Source organism: Eurosta solidaginis, chromosome 2 (genome assembly GCF_040869045.1).
Source record: "Eurosta solidaginis isolate ZX-2024a chromosome 2, ASM4086904v1, whole genome shotgun sequence".
NCBI lineage: Eukaryota > Metazoa > Arthropoda > Insecta > Diptera > Tephritidae > Eurosta > Eurosta solidaginis.
The window spans coordinates 176318678-176340919 of NC_090320.1; the positions used below are offsets into that span (position 1 = coordinate 176318678).

A 22242-nucleotide genomic window follows, 5' to 3' on the forward strand; every position below is an offset into this window, starting at 1 on the left:
GGCCTAGATTCTCCAGATATAGGCCAAAACGTGGACCCGGAAACACCTAGAATGTGTTTTTACATTATGGGTATCAAATTGAAACTGTTGATGTGTGCTTTAGTACAGAGTAAGTTTTACACCGCTGGGTGACTAGGGTCTCGAGATATAGGTCAAAACATGGACCCGAATACTCCTAGAATGTGTGTGTTTTATGGATATCAAATAAAAGCTGTTGCTGAGAGCTTTAATTTAGTTTTCATTGTGATATTCGATTTAGTCGCATCAACCTGGAAAAACTGATAAATATGCATGCGAAGCCGAAATAAAGACATGAATTAATAATACCCACATACCTATTTACATACATCCTATTCGATTTGCCTGAAATTTGGTATATAAATTTGCCTATATTAGTATTTACGATGCTTTTTTCCGGCAAGTAGACCAGAGATGGACAGGGACTGTGATTAGGACTAGGACTGGGACTTAGACTGAGACTGAGACTCGGAATGGGGCTGAAACAAAATACATTCCACCCTCTGGGACTAGCAATAAGATATGAAGAAGAATGAGAAAAACTTGAGAGAAGAGAAAAGTGAGAAGGAAAAGGAGACTGAGAAAGAGATAGAATGTGGCGAAGATGGAGATAGATGAAGCGAAAAATACGGAGGGAGGAGTGAAAACAAAGATTAGGAAAAAGTGTAGAGGGGCGAGGGCAGAGTTAGACCGAAAAAGCTTTTCAAAATGTATGCAGATAGACCAAATTTAGGGCAGACAACGTCTGCCGGGTCTGCTAGTAAAAAATAAAAAGTATCTTTGATTTGAAATTGGATTTTAAATCAAAAAGGATATAGAATAGAGCTTACGATTTCTCCAACTTGTTCGAGAAGAGATTTCTGGCGAGTCTCGACTTCTCGTGAGATTCTCGAATCTCGAATTACTAGTAAGGCTCGCAAACTTCTCGACATTCAATTTAATCTATTCATTGGCTGTGAAAAACCCTTGGGGAAAGTATCGCAAGTCCCCAGAGGTTTTATTGGAATATGAAAAGAAAGAGTAGATAATAAAGGATTAAGGCAGTATTGTGAATTTATTTAAAGGGAAATATATATTATATAAAGACAATAAGTACAATTGAGCTTACAAGTTAGGTTACAAAGTCAATAAGTTACCTGATGAGGAGTGTGGTTGCTGGTCGCCTGCGATGCTAAAACAGAAGTGAAGTCTGAATGCTTGACGAATCCACCCAATACCTCCGAAAAGTAGCCCGCGGAGAGATAGCTGTTTTGAGGGGCAATCTGCCGACGCTCAACACGCATGGAAAAAGGGATAACTGCACGGCTACTACACTGAAGGGAAAAAATAGTAAAATCAAATACAAACAGATAAGTATGATTTGATAAAAACGGCAATGAAAGTGCTGTATATACAGCTCTATATAGAGCAAATTATTTATAACAAACATGCACATTTTTGATATGACATTGAATACAAAATTATTGGAACCGAATATGCAATATTTGAAGCTCAACTGAATACCTTCATATTAAATTTTTCTACATAGTTTTTGAAAGCGATCTGAATACGAAATATTTGCGTGTAATAAGATGATGTTCATATCCTTTTCAAACACGAAATATTGAATTAAACAACTTTCATATTTAATTGTTTTTTGAATATAAAATAGTATATTTAAATTTAAAAATATTTAAACTTGCTTTTGCTGGAATTAAATAAAACGACTTTTATGGTTTTATAGGTACTTCTTTTTATTAAATATAACTTTGGTTGTACATATACATATAGTTACATTATAGTTATAGGCACAAAATAAGCTTAAATGCTATTATATCTAATAAAAGCTCTGTCGCCGATTATTGAATGCAAATGCATTGGATGTGTAAAGTATTTGATGTCTATTAATATTATTTCATTACCGACTTTTTTAGTTGCGCCGACTACTTCTCTCTTTTTTGATGTATAGGTTAGGTTAGGTTAGGGTGGCTGCCCGAGGGCACACTTAGGCCAGTAGTACTAGGCCCATTGTGATACCACGAAAAACACCGTTACCTTTCCTCTTCGAACCATTTTGGGGACCTGATGAAAGCTACCAGGTCCATGACGTCATGCTCCACAACCTGACTCATAGTATCAAGAAATGGAGCTCCCAGAAAGCGCTTCCGTGCTCCGCTTAGCGCTGGGCAGTTGCAAATGAGGTGAACCACCGTTTCCTCCTCCTCATCTTCTTTACAACTCCTACAGCAACGACGATAAGGCGCTCCTAGCCTTTCTGCATGCCTACCTATGAGGCAATGACCCGTTAGTGCCCCCACAAGTGTGGAAATTGTATCCCTTCTTAGGTTGTACACGTGACGGGACCTTTTAGGATCCCATTTAGGGCAGGTTTCTTTCGATGTTCGAAATCCCGGTGTTTGTAGCCATCTTTCGTCGGCTTGACGGTGGATGTGCTCTTTTAGCATTAGCTTGCATGTGGACAGGGGCATACCTAAGCGTTCTTGTCCAGGAAGAACCTGCTTGGTTGTACCCTGCCTAGCGAGTTCATCTGCAATGCAGTTTCCCTCGATATCCCTATGTCCAGGGACCCATGTGAGGTGTACACGGTTCTGTTGAGCCATCTCTTGAAGAGATCGGCGACAGTTTAGTGCTAGCTCAGAATTGAACGAGTGGGAGCCCAGAGATTTTATGGCAGCTTGGCTGTCGCTGAAGATAAAAATTTCTTTGCCGACAATGTATGTCCCTATCCTAGCTGCGGCTTCCATTATGGCTGCAACTTCTGCCTGGAATACACTGCAGTGGTCGGGTAGTCTGAATGAGAGCTGGAGGTCAAGGTCCACTGAGTATACTCCACCCCCAACTCTCCCGTTTAGCTTGGAGCCGTCCGTGTATATGGAAATGCTGTTGCTCATAGCAAGGCACTTATCCGACTACGTCCAGTCATCCCTGCTGGGTATGTTTATCTTAAAGTTGGTTTCCGCAACTGTTGTGGTCGCACGGCGATCCGTGCTAGGAGGGAGAAAAATGTATTTGTTTAGTATACTTGAGTGTCCTGTGGTCCTGTTGTTCCAGCACGACAACTCCCTTAGACGCAGGGCTGACGTTGCCGCTGCTCGATGACCAGCCAGATCCAATGGAAAGATGTCAAGAATGACCTGAAGAGCTTCGCTAGGCGTTGTTCTTAGAGCCCCGCTTATGCTTATCATGCTGGATCTTTGGACTTTACCTTTGCTCAAGGCTGGCCACCATACGACTACCCCATACAGCAGTATGGGTCTGATAATCGCGGTATAAATCCATCTGCATATGTTGGGGGTGAGTCCCCATTTTTTGCCAATGGCTCTTTTACACGTATATAATGCAATGTACGCTTTCTTTTGTCGCTGGATAACGTTGTCCTTCCAGTTCAGCTTTTTGTCTAAAACTACGCCTAGAAATTTGGCTTTATCTGCCAGGCTTAGGCGCACCCCATTTAGTTCTGGTAGGTTCAACGATGGTATATAAGACAAGCTCTACTTTATCGGAGTTGACGCTGAGTCCACATCGGGAAGTCCACATGGAAACCTCTCGCAATGCTACCTGCATCAAGTCGCACAAAGTTTGAGGAAACTTGCCTCTGTAGATAATCGCTAGGTCATCAGCATATGCCACGACCTTCCCGCTCCCCCAACTAGTATCTCTTAATAGCGAGTTTACCGTTAGGTTCCATAGTAAAGGGGAAAGGACACCACCCTGGGGCGTGCCCCTTGCTCCTTAGTTTGTCCTTATATTCTAGCCATTGTGACCCGTTATCAAAGAATTTGGCTTTGTTAAACTGTTCTCTACAGGATTTACGAAGTAGGTCCAGATCATGGGACCACCAGTGAGGTTTACGCTTACCGCGCGGTTTTGGCAATGGACAGGCCTGTTCTAAGGCTTTTGAGAATGCCGATGTGAAGGTTTCTACCAGACCCTCTAGCTCCATCGTTAATGAGGGGCTTTGTGGGGGCAGTTCTGGTAGTTCTCTTGCTAACAGCTCATTATGTAGTTCCCAGTTTGTATTACGTGGGTTACGTCTCGCAATGGGCTGATCGACGAAGAACTCTAACATTACTTCAATATACCGGTGGTCTGAAAAGGAATGTTCCTCAAGAACACGCCATTTTTTACTCTACGGTTTTTAGTAATAAAAGTTGGTTCATTACCTTACATTGCAAACTACAAGGTTAGTTGTTAAAAGGTACTCAAAAAGTGACTCACCACGAGTGTTTATGTCGGAACTACCCCACTGCACGTGGTGGGCGTTTGCGTCTGTTCCGATTAGCAGATGGCCTTTGCTTGAGTCGCCCACCAGATCCTTTACCCTCTTTTGCGGAGGAGGTTCCTCTGCTTCGTACGGCATATAAACGGAGGCTAGCGTTAATTGGGTGTCTCCGCTTGCCAAGCTGGCCGCTGTAACGTCACCATTGCTATAATTAGGTAAGAGAAAGATATTTAGCTCAGACTTTACTAAAATGCATGTTCTCACTTTACCTTCATCTGCAGCTCGGATGAGCTTAAACCCAATGGCCCCCAATCCGCAAATCCTTGAGTTGTTCACCCAGGATTCTTGGATAAGGATCACTTCGACGTCGCCTTTAAAAGGCGACTGATGAGAGCAGCCGAGGCTGCCTTACTTTTGTGCAGGTTTATCTGGAGCAACCTCAGCATGAGCTTGCTCAGACTCCCCTGCCTCCATCACGGTGATGTTGGGATCCTCTCCGTCGCTATCCAGCAGAGCATCCTCCATCGACAAATTGCCCAGAGCCCCTGCGCAATTTGACGTGGCGGAAACCAGGCTTTCGGCGTCGGAGATTTCCGCTTCCACTTCGGGTGCCTCCATGTCCGTGTCCAAAGAGGCACTCGAAAGGGATGCGCGCTGTGCGTCCCCACGGTATACGTGAATTACGACCTCGCCGAGGCCGTAAAACACTCTTACTTTGCTCCGTCTAAGGGGCTCGAGAGCTTCCTTATTCAGGGCTAACACGACCTGTCTCCTAGGTCCTACAGCGTCCTCGACTTGGATGACACTCCAGTCCTGCGTTGGGAGAGCCGGGTTCATCAGTTGCAGCATCCTGAGAATTCTCTCAGGTTCTGCTGGAACCGCTGGAACCCATGCCCTGGCCCTTGGCCGAGCCGGAATGTCCTTCCAGCGACGACCTCGATAATCGCCCCGAGATAGACTTGTCCCAGCTTTGCGGCTGCTGCCTTGTACAGCGCAACAGACCTTGCGTCCTCGCAAGCGAGTACCTTGATTTGGCCCTGGTACCATCCTGCATCAGAACCTCGCGGCGGACTACCCGGGGACTCCATCAGCACGTCGAGAACGGCGTTACCGATTTCATTCCGGACGTACGGCCACTGGTCTTTAGGGATTGCACCACGGTCATTCCCTCGGTCCAGGATTCCTATAAGGATCCGGCCCTTGGCTACCTCGGCAAAGCTGGGTTTGGCTACCGCGGGGTGATTCTGGTGCTTTTTCGGTGGTGGTTTGATGTCCTCATCGGACCTTTGACGCTTATATGGGGTTGCGCTTGTTGGCAGAGAACCCCGAAAATTCGGCAGTAGAGCCCGCGCCCTTTCCACCGAATTCCTGGCGTTCTCTGACAGCGTTTCCAGCGGAACACCCTCATACCTTGACAGGACTTTTGCAGCCCTTCTCTTGTTCCTGTGGAACGATCCCTTGTGGAACTCTTCTTGAGAAGGGGTCCGACCCGTAGTTGCCCTCGCGGTCGTGCCCCCGGATGATGTCTTCATTATGGCTCCTTTCTCCTTTGGCTCAGTGTGACCAGATCGTGGGACCCCTGTCACAGCCGTGGGGAGAACAGTCGCCATACCGGCGTCAGACGGGCGCCCAGCATCAGCAGCCGTGTCAGTGTTCGCCGTTGCCAGCGCAACTACCTTCGCCGCCATACTGGTGCTTGCCCCTGTCCGATCACCTAAGACTGTGTTGACTGAGGTTGCCCTCTTGTCGTTGATGTATAATTTGTGTACATATTTAGAATAAAATTTCCCTGCATGCTGAATGTAATTATAGTCCTAAAATGGAAAAGTTTTTAGTACACATCCATGTTAACCGGTTTGACATTATATTGAATTTTCTTTACTACCAAATAAGATTTTTCCTCGGGAAAAAATGATTCTATGTCATTTAGGAACTGTTCGACGTTAACGGGTTTTAATTTTTTTCTATTGTTTTCAACGACGTGCTCCACAAAAGCGTTTATAATTTGATCGCGATGACTACTATTTAAATACCCGTTGACCTCATAGGGTTCTAAAATGCCTCTACCAGCAGAAACATCTTTTAGTATCCTCTTCAAAGGCTAAAGGCTTGCACCGATTATAAATATAGGGCATGTATTCCGCTCATTTAATTGAATAATACCACAACCCAAAGAAACTAACTAACGGCTTAAATTTTCAGGAGCATATATAAATTTAAAACGTTCAGCCATTTCACTCTGTAATTTGTTGTTTAATCAATCCCAGTTTTGAATTAAATGACCAATATAAACATATTTATAATATAAACATATTTATAATACTCAACACATAATGGAAATCATCTTGATAATCTTTTTTGTGGAGCTCATCACCAGCACAGACCTATCTTAATATATAAAAAACACAACTACTGAGCCGATTTTGAATTTGTTTTGCACCCCGTGTGTAGTTTGATCTAACTTTAAATATAGGATAGGTGAATGGGTGACTAGGGTCTCGAGATATAGGCCAAAACGTGGACCCGGGTACCCTAGAGTGTGTTTATAGAATATGGATATCAAATGAAAGCTGTTGATGAGTGCTTTAGTAGAGGGTAATTTTCATACCCCTGGGTGACTAGGGTCTCGAGATATAGGCCAAAACGTGGACCCGGGTACCCCTAGAGTATGTTTATAGAATATGGATATCAAATGAAAGCTGTTGATGAGTACTTTAGTAGAGGGTAATTTTCATACCCCTGGGTGCCTCGGGTCTCGATATATAGGCCAAAACGTGGACCTGGGTACCCCTAGAATGTGTGTATAGACTACGGATATCAAATGAAAGCTGTGGAAGAGTGCTTTAGTAGAGGGTAATTTGCATACCCCTGGATGACTGGGGTCTCGAGCTATAGGCCAAAAAGTGGACCCGGGTACCCCTAGAATGTGTTTATAGAATATTGATATCAAATGAAAGCTGTTGATGAGTGCTTTAGTATAGGGTAATTTTCATACCCCTGGGCGACTAGGGTCTCGATATAGGCCAAAGCGTGGACCTGGGTACACCTAGAATGTGTTTATAGAATGTGGATATCAAATGAAAGCTGTTGATGAGTGCTTTATTACAGGGTAATTTTCATAACCCTGGGTGACTAGGGTCTCGAGATATAGGCCAAAACGTGGACCCGGGTACCCCTAGAATGTGTTTATAGAATATGGATACCAAATGAAGAGAAAAGAGAGAAGGAGATTGAAAAAGAGATAGAATGAGACGAAGATGGAGATAGATGAAGCGAAAGGAGTGAATAAAAGGATTAGGAAAGGGTGAAGAGGGGGGGAGGGCAGAGTCAGACGGAAAAAGCTTATTAAAATGTATGCAGATTGGCCATATTTAGGGCAGGACAACGTCTGCCGGGTCTTCTAGTATATATATAAATAAATATATTAATATTTATAATAGCCAACATTTTTCACTTCAAGTTTTTATTACGCTAATAATGCACAGAATTCTCACAAAGTGCACCGTGTGGTTACTCAGCCACAGAAAAACTGCTCTGCTACCTCCAGCGCTGGTAGAATGAACGACGCGTTGTTAGCAAACATGTGTATGCACATTAGGGTGGCTCTTCGTTGTATGGAGGGAAAAATGGTTCGATTCTTGATATCACCCCCTAAAAATATGCGAATAGCTTAAAAACGAATATATACCAAGTTTTAGGACAATAAAAAAAGATTTAGAGGTGCCGCAAAGGGCTTGAAATCCTGAAAATTACGAATTTATACTATTTCGTGTTTCAGGCTTCCATATTTCTAAGCCCTACGGAAATTTACTGCTTTTCCATAACGCAATCAGATCTGTATTTTTTTAATGGCCACAATCTTCAAAATCGATCAGTAACAGAGTTACAGGGCAAAATATATATTGCTTTCGACAAACAAATATGAAAAGTAAATTAAGTTTGTGCAAATGTGTTTATCAGTGAATCGTGGTATTCTGGTAAAAAACGCTCAAATAAACTTTTTTATACACAAATACATATATCCCTTGAAGCCAAACTTGAAGTTTTTTTATTTAAAAAAGTATACACATGTATTTTTTTTTTAATTTTCTTGCGAAATGCGTGATGTCACAACAAATTTAAGCCTGCGCTGCAACTTGTTCTTGCAAAAAGCATGTCGAAAGAAATTTAAAAAAAGTATAAAGAAATGAAAATATATATTTTAAAATTGCAAACAACTACAAACGTTGATGTTTTCTTATTAAAACAATACTGCTCTTGAATGAACAATTTTTGAATATTATTTTGTTTTTTTAAATGGATAAATTGCCTCTTTGCATTGGGATGGAAAACCACTTCCAGAAATAACAGGTCGTGAAATGGTGAAACGACTTCCAGTCGTTGTTACTTACAGGAATGGGGAACAGTTAATAGGAGCTCCAAAATTGTATGCTGCAACAGGCTCGGAAGTAGCTGATACGTTGTATGAACTGTTATTTGAATGGGATCTGAAGGATGATATTGTGGCCTGTTGTTTTGATACGATATCGGTTAACACAGGCGTTATAAAAGGAGCTGCAACGTTATTAGAAAAAAACTTGAGCGAAAACTTTTGTATCTACCTTGTCGTCATCATTTTTATGAAGTTCTGCTGAGAGTTATTTTCCAGTAAATACTAGTAAGGACGCCCAGTTATTTCGGCGATTTCAAGAAAATTGCAAAAACATCGACAAAAATAGTTTTAGGGATTTGCTACAAAATAACGAATTGAAATTACTATCAAGCGATACCAAAGATACTATTTTAAAAAACCCTCTAAGGAATAGTTGAAAAAGAAAATAGAAGAGATGACTATAGGGAATTATTGGAATTAACGTCTGTATGTCTAGGAGCAAGTGATGGCATAAAGTTTCGTGTACCAAAGCCCACTCATCATGCTCGGTGGATGTCTAAGGCATTGTATTGCTTAAAAATCTATTTATTTCGTGAACAGTTTAAACTGACGAAGTATGCAGAGAATTCGATAGCAGTTGCTTAAATACTTAAGTATATGCGCGTTTATTATACAACTCTATGCTAAGCTTTGGTTTTACTGTACCAATCCTCATAGAGCACCTCTTCAAGACTTAACTTTTATAAAAGAAATTTATAAATACAGAAATGCTAATAAAAAAATATCTGACATTGCAATAGAAAAGTTTTGTAACCACCTATGGTACCTGTCTGAAGAATGTATTGCATTGGCATTGTCGATGATGACGTCTCTTGTACCATGAAGAAAAAGATTGTGGAAAAAATCAAAAGCATAGACAACTGAGACAAGGAAACAGCGGGTTAGGGGGTCAGAATATACCCGCGGTAGGTATGCCTGTCGTAAGAGGTGACTAAAATACCAGATTCAAGGAGCTGTGTAGCGCAACCCTTCAGGTTGCCAGCGCAATATCTAGCTTCTCCAAACTCAATTGTCAACCTCACCTATCCGCGGCGATTCCTGTTTCACTAACAGACGAGGCTCTGGAGACCCTAATCTCCTCATGGAACTTGGGGTTGGGGAGGGAGGTGATGGCCTGAAGGTTTAATGTGGCCACATAAATCGTTCCCGAGATGGTCGGGCTAGCACCTTAATGGTGCTGTGGTACCGGAGCGTACCGGATCTGTATTCGGAAAAGGACCATCACATCGATAACACTCCACAAAGCCTTCGGGGAGCAACTTTATCGCTACAGCAACAACAACAAGGAAACAGAAAATTTAAAGAGGTTACACTTAAGGCCCAGTGAAATCAATAAATTCATAGAAAAAGAACTACACGATTTTGTAACAGGAAATACAATTGATTTTTTTGGTCGGATTGGAATATCATCTCAATTTATGGAGGTAGATCTACTATACTGCGGGATACAAGAACCTATAAAAAAGCTAAGGATACTGTTATAAATATAAAAGTAGTTAACGACACAGCAGAACGGGGAGTGAAGCTTATGGAAGAATATAATAGGATACTTACAAATGACGAACAAGAAAAACAATATTTTGTACAAGTTGTAATCAGATCGCTATTTAAAATGAACGAAATCTGACGATAACCACGCCCAGTTTTTATACACAGTCGACCGTCCGACCTTCCGCTCGGCCGTTAACACGATAACTGGAGCAAAAATCGATATATCTTTACTAAACTTAGTTCACGTACTTATCTGATCTCACTTTATCTTGGTATTAAAAATGGGTGAAATCCGACTATGACCGCGCCCACTTTTTCGATATCGAAAATTTCGAAAAATGAAAAAGGTGCCATAATTCTATACCAAATATGAAAAAAGGGATGAAACGTGGTGATTGGATTGGTTTTTTGACGCAAAATATAACTTTGGAAAAAACTTTGTAAAATGGGTATGACATCTACAATATTAAGTAGAAGAAAATGAAAACGTTCTGCAGGGCGAAATCGAAAACCCTTGGAATCATGGCAGGAATACTCTTTGTGGTATTATATATATAAATAAATTAGTGGTACCCGACAGATGACGTTCTGGGTCACCCTGGTCAACATTTTGGTCGATATCTCGAAAACGCCTTCACATATACAACTAAGGGCCACTCTCTTTTGAAACCCTCATTAATACCTTTAATTTGATGCCCATATCTTACAAACACATTCTAGAGTCACCCGTGGTCCACCTTTATTGCGATATCTCGAAAAGGCGTCCACCTATAGAACTATGGTCCACTCCCTTCTAAAATACTCTTTAATACCTTCCATTTGATACCCTTGTCATACAAACACATTCCAGGGTTACCCTGGTTCATTTTCCTACATGGTTATTTTCCGTTTTTTTGTCTGCAAAGCTCTCAGCTGAGTATGTAATGTTCGGTTACACCCGAACTTAGCCTTCATTAGTTGTTAAGCCTATAAAACAACATAGATCGACTTCATTTTAAAATTTATCAATAAAAATTCAAACTTATCACAGTGTGCGACGAGTTTTCTTCAAAATTTAAATAAAAATTCAAATATTTGTGGATAAAGTTTAAAGTGTAAAATTTCGTCTGGCCAGGCGACAATGCTAAGATGTGTTGAATTTATTCACCGTAGAGCTGGATTCGATTCGATTTTTTTTAATAATCGGTTTTTTCGATCCGATTCTAAAAAAAAAAACGATTTAATCGATTAAATCGAACCAAACAAAGTTTATTAAAATTTTGCTTATTCTTTGTAACAATGTTCTTGTTTACGTACTTAACCATTTGCACGATTTTCCCGACAAATAGAGGTGGACAATTTCTCTCTCGTTTCGTTTCCTGCCGACAAAATTGGAAACATCAAAACTTGATCTTTTCATGGGAGTGAGATAATTAGTATAGCCTTTGCCGAAAAGTCATACTTTTTGCGCTTTTTTTGAATCTTTTATTTCAAAATGTAGGGAAACCAACCTTGGGAACATTAACCAATACACTTTCTTCTTTAATACTTATTATTACAATATGTATAATGTTCTCGCTTCGTTTACGGCATTAGAATCGATCTATGTTCAGCGTCATATAAAAAGGAAGTATTTATTACATACGTAAGGAAACATGTTCTCAGTATACGTTTGCAGCTTTTTAAATAATGTGGTATACGGAACTTTCAATTAACAACATACGGAAATTTGAGTCATGGTTTGTGTAGTTTCAGTTAAAAGTTTTATGGAAGTGTTTTCTTAGCTTATTGAAAATAAAAAGGAATAAGTAATTTAAGTGACGAAATTTCATAAAAATTGACACTTCTGTTTTCGCGTTTGCTGCTGTCTATATCATAAAAGTATTGATTTTATATATTTGTTAAAAGTGTGTTTCTTAATGTTACTCGTTAAGGCAAAATGTGCCGAGAATCCAAGCATTGTATAAAAGATCTGAATATGTTATCTTCGACAATCCTAAAGGGTAGCATATCTCTGGCAATCATTCTAGGCAAAGCACAATCAGGTTGTTTTTTTCGCTCATCTACAGGTTGAACTGGCCGGTCCATGAGGACCTCATCTACAGACTGAGACTTCCTTATGTTGTTGTTATTAGGTTCAAAAAAGGATTCTATAAGAGCTGTTGATGAAGACATTTCCATCAACGTTGGATGTGACCGCTTCAAGTGATTTAACAAATTGGTTGTGTTTCCACCTATTTTGCATTTTTTTCTGTACTATTTGCATTTCGCAGAATGGCCCTGCACTTGACTAAAATACTTCCAGACGACAGATCTGCGAATGTTTGGATTACTTATAAGATTGAATTCCCCTTCAGTCACTTTCAATTGGTTTACTAGAATCTAAAACTGTGGTATTAATTTCGTACTGAACGCAATATCATACCACAAAATGGATAAACACATGTTCAATATATTGCTTACCAGAAGTGCGGAGAAATTTCTTCATCTTTCTCCTTTCTCTCGAAGACACAAATATAATAAAGCTAAATTTATAAAAACAAAAATTACAGAATATGTATTTCCTCAAGCATCCGTAAAGTAGATAGTGATGAAAATTTCGATGACTAAAGAATCGAACGATTTAAAAAAAAATCGATTCTACATTTCTAAAAAAAGATCGATTAATTCACCGCTAACCGTAGGGTTAATTTTTTCTGACAAATGAAAATTTGATTTTCATTTTGATAATTTTTGCGGAAATATGTAACGAAAATTAACGTTGTTGTGAAAAAAACAACCAAACAATTGTGCAATATTTTTTCGGTATGTTTTCATAATTTTATCAATTTATCCTCTTTGGTTTATTGTGAAAAAATTTGGTGAAAAATGAAATGAAAAAAAAAACAATAACATGGCAAACATATTCCTTTTGTGTGCAATATTGTTTGGTCTCCCTTGCTCTCGTTGGAAATTGTTTTTGCATTTGACTTTCCGATAAAGATTCGTCAGTATTTTAAGCTTGGAATCCAAGCAAAAATAAAGTAGTGTCATATATGTAGGTATTATGAACATATTTTCTTTATTACAGGTTTCAAGATGAAAATATATCACCTTCTTCACATTCGCCGAAATTTGTTCCACGCCCACCGAACAAACACAACAATGGATGGTGGACGTTTCCTTATTTCTCCTGCACATTCAGCAAATGGATAATCTCTTACAGTATCGCCATACCACCGAGTGGGCGACACGGCTTACTAGGCTTTATTAGCATTGACATCGATGTGACAGGCCTAAGAGTTAACCAGTGTGAAGACCCTATACACCGTTTAAGTGATCAACACTTACATTTAAGACGACTGCATATTAGTGAAGGGCTTATAGCAGAATCTATTTTGAACCTACAGGCCTTCCACGGTTCACACAAATGTCATCGTAATACCATGAAAGTAAGTAAATATATGTAAATTTTTTATGCTTAGCATTTGGCTAAACCAGCAGCTCAGTGTGCTTTAAGGTTCATGCACATTATACGACGCGACATGTAGCGACACGTTCCGACAAAATATTCGCGGCATTTTTGCCTTCCCGATACCGGGCCACCTCGGGAAGTATTTATGGCCTTACCACAGTAAGGGACGCTGCTGTGGCGGACGGTTCTTTCCCCGTATATAATACTGGACCGCTGAGCCCGCCTTGTCGGGCAGGTGGTCGTACGACCAAGATGAACGACTCATTACCTGATTGTAATAAGGACGATGTAAGGAGGAGGACTGAGCCGCAATCCAAGGACGACAAATACGAATTAAGTGATGCGTCGGACTCGGGGAGCGAGAGTAGTGCTGATTCAATGAACTCCGTGTTGGAGAAGCACATAAATGAAAACGGAGTAGAAGAGTGGGGAAGGGTACGGAGCAGTGGAAGTAAAAGAGCTCTCTCGCAGTACCGTGCAGCACTAAGAATTGTACAACGCTTGGGAGCAGTGGTCGACCCAACAGAAGTGGAGATCGAGCGCTTGGAATGGGCCCATGAAGCGCTAGAAGTAGGTCGAAGGTAGTTCAAAAGGTTTGCTGCAAGAAACCCTCGGTTCTGCAATCGGTACGAGGAGGAAGAAGCGTCGAATGGCAGAATGAAGAGGCAATGTTCGGCGGAAGGCGACAAGCCTGCTTTCAAGAGGCAGAAAGGACCCAGTCCTATAGCCGCGAAGCAGGGCCGTCGCATAGGCAAGACAAGTAGGCCCAAAGCTGTAAGACAGATAGGCTCCAATAGCGAGGTAGCAACTACCTCGAAAGCTGCGAGTCAGAGAGTAGTTCCAACTACGGAAGTAGGAGATAAGCCATAGGGAGATAACGCTAAGACTCCGGCTTTCTCGGAGGCGCTAAAGGGAGTTAACGCTAAGACTCCGACTTTCTCGGAGGTGCCAAAGGGAGATAACACTAAGACTCCTGCTTTTCCCGCGAAGATGAGTGATGTGGCAACGCAGTCACTGACTGTTGCGCTGGTTGATCGTAGCAGTCCTTGCGGAAAAATGACTACTGAAGGGTGGAGATCTGTGGAAATGCAGCTTATGAGCTTAATGATTAAAATGATGCGGGAACAACCAAGTAAGCCCCTTCCAACCTATGATTCGGGGGGATGGTATAATGGTGTGAAGATGATAGTGTGCGACAACATCGAGAGCTTGCGGTGGCTGGAGGAAGTGGTTCCAAACCTCCAAAGGCAAGGCACGAACGCGCGGTTTGAGGTGGTGGATAAAGCGCAAATCACCACGGTACCAAAAGTTAAGGTATGGATACCATGCGTGATGAAGTCGGAGGATACACTGCGACTTCTGCAGAATCAGAATCCGAAGATACCGACACAGGATTGGAAGGTACTTACTGTATCTCTGCCTACCGAGGATGGTCAGTTCTACATCTTCCAAATAAACAAGCAGGCGGAGGATATTTTGTACACGCAGCTTGGCAAAATGTCCTTTGGCACTGGCAAAATTTACATGCGACTTAGGAAAAGAAGTCCCGCGGATAAAAACTAGAGGTGGGCGAAGTCGAAAAGGACCTCAAAAGCCTAAGGGAAAAAAATAGGTGGTGGTCCCCGATATCACCACGAACGTGCTAGACGAGGACCAACCGCTAAATGGTGCTGTGACTCGCACAGAGGAACACCCGGCACAACAGTCACGAGAGGCTGAAGGGGGCCTCGAATACTATAAACCAAAAGGGCAAGGGGAGGACGACGACGTCAACAAGAAGGTGCTGGAGGGGGACAAACAGCCCAATGGTGTTGCGAGTCCTACAGATAAACCTCCAACACAGTAAAGTGGCGTCGAGAGAACTCCTCCTAACCCTTGAGGAGGGTTCGTTTGAGGTCGCGCTGATCCAGGAGCCGTGGCTCTCATCGGGAGGAAAGGTTTCTGGACTTAGCGCGCACAGGTTTGGCGTTTACTACGCGAAAACCAAGGACGGGTGCGAGCTGCAGTAATGGTAAGGAAACAGCTGCATTCATATATGCTGCCTAATTACACCACTGAGGATCTCGTAGCGGTGGCCGTTGAGCAAAAGAATAAGCAGGCATTTATCCTGGCGTCCTGCTACATGGCCCATGCTGCGGAGGTTTCACCGATGGAGTGTAAGAGGCTACGCGGTCATACGCGCAGATGCAAATGCGCACCACAATTCGTCTATTTTTTTACATCCTGCAAACCAATTTGCAGATTGCCAACAGGGGAAATGTCCCTGCATACATTGGTCCAACATCCAGTAATGTTTTGGATATTACATTGAGCTCCGAGCGTCATATATCAAGGTATGACTGGATGGTTCTTGATAGACCATCCTTCTCCGACCATGCGTATATCAGCTTCAGCATCCCCCGAAAGAGGGTAGAGAAGGGAGGAACCTTAAGAAACCCTAGGTCAACGAACTGGACACAATTCCAGAAACATGTAGAAACAAAACTGGGACAACCCAAAGAGGTTGCTAATGTAGAGGAACTGGAGGAGTCGAATGAATTCTTAACAAGGACGCTTATGGCTGCCTATAACAAAGCTTGCCCTCTAAGAAGATTCAGAGGAAAAGCAAAGCCGCCATGGTGGAGCAATGAGCTGAGTCTTCTAAGAAGACAGGTAAAAGAAATGTTTAAGCTAGCAAAGACCGCGCAAAGTGAAGCGTGTCGGGACGAGTATAGGGATCTACTGAGAATATACAAGCGTGAAATTACCAGGGCGAAGAGAAACTCATGGAAAAGTTTGTGTACAGACATAGAGTGCTCCAGCGAAACAGCACGGTTCAAAAAAGTCCTATCAAGGGGAAACATAGTCCAGGGACTAATAAAGAAAGAGAACGGGGAATGGTCACGTAATAGTGAGGAATCCCTTGAGGTGCTTCTCGATACACATTTCCCATCGGGAGACGGTTTAGAAGAGCCAGCAGACATCACTCACACTTCGATCACGGAGCTAGTGGTGCCGGGCTTGGTGACCGATACCAAGATCGAGTGGGCAGTGAAGACGTTTTCTAAGTTTAAATCGCCGGGCCCAGATGGTATATTCCCGGCCATGCTACAAGTCTCAAGTAGGGCGGTCGTGGAATGGCTTAAAATAATATTCGATGGGTGCATAAGACTGAATCATGTACCGCACTCTTGGAAAACTGCTCGTGTAGCTTTTCTACCAAAGGCGGGGAAGATCTGTCACGTGTATCCCAAAGACTATAGACCCATTAGCTTACCATCATCTCTGCTGTGGACGCTGGTCATCAACCAACTGCTCAGGCAATTCGATGAGGGACCCTTAAAACTTACGGCTTACGCAGATGACGTTGCAATTGTCATAAGTGGAAAGTGCCTTCCAACGATTAGTTCTTTGATGGATCGGGCGCTTCGGGATGTTCATACCTGGGCATCTAATGGCGAGTTGAAAGTCAATGCGGAGAAGACGGATATGGTCTTGTTTACAAAGAGGTACAAGGTCCCAAATTGGACCAGGCCTAAGTTAGGAGGGGTGACCTTACAGGAGAAACCTTGCACAAAATATCTAGGAATCATCCTAGACAGTAAGCTGTCATGGAAGCTTAACGTGGAGGAGAGGGTCAAGAAGGCCTCAGCGGCACCCTATGCATGTACAAGAATGCTGGGGTGTACGTGGGGCCTATCGCCCTCTCTTTATCGCTGGATTTTTACAGCGATTGTAAGCCCTATTCTCTACTATGTAGTTCTTGTTTGGTGGAAAGCCACACAAAAAACAACATACCTCAAAAAATTAGAGGGGGTATGCAGACTATCGATGCTTAGCATTACGAGAACCCTGAAAACAACCCCGACGGCTGCACTGTATGCCATTCTGCACATTACGCCTGTAGACCTGGTAGCAAAGAACAAAGCATTAACGACCGCAACCAGGCTCGGTGCTTCGGGGCAGCTTGAGCGCCGACCATATGGCCATAGTAGTATAGCGTCATCAATCACAAGATGAACAGAGACTACCTGATTCCTTATCTGAGCATCTGGGGAGACCTTAAGGCCACAATTGAGGTGGACGGTTGGCACAAGGGTGCGCAAATGGCGGACGAGGAGATACATGTGTACACCGATGGTTCCAAAGTAGTGGAAGGAGTAGGGACTGCGGTATACTGCGCTGATCCAGAAATAAGCAGATCTTACAGGCTTCCGAATTACTGTAGCGTTTCCAAGCGGAAATGTTAGCCTTAACCAAAGCAGTAGAAACCCTGGAAGAGAATAGCTTAAGCTGAAACCGTGTTAACTTTTATATTGACAGTTAAGCAGCAATTAAGGCAATAATCTCGTATAGCGCAGCATCTAAATGCGTGTTAGAGTGTAAGCAGTCTCTGGAGAGAATCGGGATAGGGAGAAGCATACACTTATATTGGGACCCAGGGCATATGGGTCTAGATGAGAATGAAAAGGCGGACGAACTAGCTAAAAAGGGCGCATACATTGAAGTTTGCTCCGTAGACGTCCCAATTAGATTGGGCGAGATTAAGCGAAGGTGAGAGGTGCACATGATCGACCAAGCGGGAAAGGCGTGGGTTCAAGCGCGGGACTGTAAAGTGTCGAAAATTATGTGTAGGTCTTACAACCTTAGACTAACACAGTTCCTTCTATCATTAAAAAAAAAAGGACTGTAGACTCATGACGGGTATTCTGACTGGACATTCCCTTCTGGCGTCACATGCCTTTAAATTAGGCTTGGTCAGTGATAGCAGATGTAGGGAGTGCGGGTTGGAGGAGGAAACGATCGAGCACGTTCTGTGCTCGTGCCCTGCTCTTGCCAGGCTAAGACTCCTACCTTTAGGAGTGATACAGCTGTCAGATCTAGAAGCAGCAAGTGGCTTAAGTCCTAGGAAGCTTCTAGTATTTGCCAAGAGCACGGAGTTATTTTATAACATAGGTCCTGGTTTTTGATAGGTTTTTTCGGTTTGGTCGTTAAAACAAACTTCTGGTAATATTACGGACTCAATCAGTCTATGTGAGGTTCTCATGGACGCTTCTCAAGGCAGTCGGTTATATGTACCGGAGCGACTCAGGATTTTTCCCGACCAAGGACTGTCATTTCAGTGTGACCCCATTTAATTTGTTTCGTCCCTCCCACAAGTTGTCATCCTCCCAGCAGCTCCTTGGAGCAGGACTGCTCCATATTCTCTTACTCCGGGAAGGCATCGAATCCAATCCGGGCCGTCTCCTGACCCCGGTCCTGAGAAATGGTTTTGCTGCATCTGCCGGAAAAGAATCTTTTTAGGACGGTCATACTCTGTTCAGTGTGTCTCGTGCAAGGGATGGTTGCATCGGACAGGTTTTTCTGGGCTTGATCCCAAAACCCGACGTCCACGTAACTTTTATAAATCTTTTGTGGCTCCTTGCTGTTCACGCCCAAGGGCGTCCCGTAGTCTACGCCTAAGCGCCCCCCACTACCTTCCAGCAGCCCCGCTGCTCAGCAAGCCACAACAAGTACCCGCTGCTGCTCGCGCCCCACGGCGCCAACAACTCAAACAGCTGATACCACTCATAACTACTACCTTCGTAGTAGAGTTGGTAGCAATGCTGAGCATCAGCCCTTGCCCTCGTCTTCTCCCGCCCTCTTTTCCGACAGCAATCGTACAGGTCACGGAAACAGACTCTTAGTCCCTACCTCCGTTTGCACCGTCTGCCAGCACAGAATATATAGGTTTGCGACATCCGCCCAATGCAGCTCCTGCCTTGGGTGGTTCCACTTTCCTAGATGTTCCGGTCTCCGCGACGGCAACCCCCCGACGGATTTCATCGCGCCATGTTGCCAGGTCGCAAACCCAAATCATCCAGGTACCCCAATGCTTGCCCAAGGACACCCAGTCCCAGGGCCACAACAGCAATTGCGTCCTGGCCTTCCACAACCCAGGCGTAGTCACCCGTCACTTACCCCTAGAGTAGCGGCGTCTCCCCTTATGCACTTCAGAATTCTGCATTTAAACTGTAATGGACTAACTGGGAAGATTACGGAGATAGTTAATTTCATGAAGCGGCACAACATCCGCATTGCTGCGATTCAAGAGACTAAACTCACAGCAAGATCTGCATTGCAGACCTGCTCTGGGTATATTGTCCACAGGAAAGACCGCGATAGCGGAAATGGAGGCGGTCTCGCGTTTATCATACACCACTCTGTGCAATATTATATATTTGATCCTGGCATCGAGCGCAGAGACAATGTCTTAGAACGTCAAGGCCTATCTGTCCGGTCAGGCGATGCAAACCTAGAAATCATCAACATCTACATCCCTCCTGCCACCTGTTGCCCCAGTGGATACCACCCTAATATCAGGGCCTTACTCACTGGCAACAATCGCATTATATTAGGCGATTTCAATGCCCATCATGATCTATGGCATTCAAGGTCATTGAATCCGCCTCGGCACATTTCATTCCCGCCGGGAGAATTCCCGAAATCCGGCCCCACTTCCCGGCGGAGGCCGCAAACTTAGCGAGAGAACGTGACCTTATAAGACAGCTTGATCCAGGCGACCCCCAAATAAGGGATACAAACCAACGCATCAGATTGCTTGTGGATGAACAAAAGCGGGCGAAATGGGAGGAGCACCTAAGAGGTTGTAACCTCTCTACCGGTGTGGGTAAACTTTGGTCCACCGTAAAGTCCCTATCGAATACGACTAAGCACAAAAACAAAGTTTCCATCGCCTTTGGCGACAAAGTGCTGTCGGACGCGAAAAAATGCGCGAGCGCTTTCTGCCAACAATATATAATGCATCCTACGGTCGACAAAGATAGACGGAGAGCCAATAGACACGCACATAAACACAAATTCAGCGCGTCACCAATCACCATCACCGCTAAAGAGGTTGAGGACGCCATTGGTCGTGCTAAACCATCCAAAGCAGTGGGCCCAGACGGCTTAGCCATGCCGATGCTTAAAAGCCTAGGGAAAGAGGGTTTCAAATATTTAGCGCATGTCTTCAGCCTGTCTCTTTCCATCTTTGTCATACCCGAGAAATGGAAAATGGCCAAGGTGGTCCCGCTACTAAAGCCTGGGAAACCAGCTAACATAGGTGAGTCGTATCGTCCGATATCTCTCCTATCGCCAGTGGCAAAGACGCTTCAAGCCATTTTGCTCCCTTATTTCCAAGCAGCTAGCCCCTCATCAGCATGGCTTCAGAAAACTCCATAGCACTACCACCGCGCTAAATGCCATTATCACGCAGATAAATTGCGGTTTAAATCAATACCCCCACCATAGAACAGTACTCGTAGCGCTAGACCTATCAAAAGCTTTTGATACGGTCAACCATGGCTCGTTACTGCAAGACCTGGAAGGGTCTACCCATCCCCCCTCCCAGGTCTTAAAAGGTGGACCGCAAATTATCTGGGTGGTCGGCAGGCATCGGTGCAATTTAGAAACGAAACATCAAAACCAAGGAGAATTAAACAAGAGGTGCCACAGGGTGGTGTCCTATCCCCACTTTTGTTTAATTTCTACATGTCTAAGCTACCTTCACCACCGGAAGGAGTTACAATCGTTTCCTACGCCGATGACTGCACAATAATGGCCACAGGCCCAGGCCCAAAGATCGATGCGCTATGCAATAAAATAAACGGCTACCTCCCTGATCTCTCCAGTTTTTTCGCCTCGCGAAACCTGGCATTATCACCGACTAAATCTTCCGCGACCTTATTTACAACATGGACGTCCCAAATGTCGACCATTTTGAACATCCACGTCGATGGCACTACGCCACCGACTGTCCTACACCCCAAAATCTTGGGTGTGACGTTTGATCAGGATCTACATTTTGGTGAGCTCGCAGCCGCAATTGTTCCGAGAATTCAAAGCCGTAACAAAATCCTCAAATCCCTCGATGGCAGTACCTGGGGAAAAGATAAAGAAACGCTCATGACTACATACAAAGCATTTAGCCAGCCGATTACGTGCTACGCGTCACCCATATGGTCGCCAAGCCTAAAAATCACCCCCTGGAATAAACTACAGGTCTGCCAAAATACTGCTCTCAGAATCGCCACGGGCTATCTTCTTATGTCCCCAGAACACCATCTGCATAATGCGGCGAGAATACTCCCCATCAGGGAGAGAAATGAGATTGACCAAACAGTTCCTGTTGAATACCCAGAAACCTGGGCATCCCAACAGACATCTGATTGATGAACCAGCACCGCCTAGGGGCTTAAGGAGTCATTTCCGTAAGCATTTTGAGGAAATACGGCACCTGAGAACCCAGCCGTATGAAGTAAAAAACACAAGCAGGTCCTTGGTGAACTCCATAAACAGGCGTCGGACCTTTATGCCGGGAATTGCCCGGTGAATACAGTACTTAAAGTAAATTATCCAGGGAAACGCGTGTCACTCTTGCTCAGCTTCTAACAGGTTAAACTCTTACCTATCCAGAATCAACCCCGACATACAAAATGTATGCCCCGCTTGCAATGTGTCCCCACATGACACCAACCATCTCTTCAATTGTAATGTGAACCAACGCCTCTAACACCCCTTTCCTTATGCTCCACCCCTGTTGAAACGCCTAGTTTCCTTGGACTCCCGTTAGAGGATATTGATGACAATTTGTGATTGGTCGCAGCTATTAGGTGGGGCGAGCAT

The 22242-nt window shown here is 43.6% G+C and overlaps 1 protein-coding gene across 4 annotated transcripts in view; it reads left to right on the plus strand.

Moving 5' to 3' along the window:
• The window catches only part of LOC137240343 (probable G-protein coupled receptor CG31760), a 1391529-nt gene that overhangs the window by 560322 nt on the left and 808965 nt on the right, over positions 1 to 22242 (plus strand). For all 4 annotated transcript variants that reach the window (XM_067766452.1, XM_067766451.1, XM_067766453.1 and 1 more), the window contains one exon: positions 13213 to 13573. In XM_067766452.1, the coding sequence (XP_067622553.1) occupies positions 13213 to 13573 (361 nt within the window). The remainder of the gene's footprint in view (positions 1 to 13212; positions 13574 to 22242) is intronic.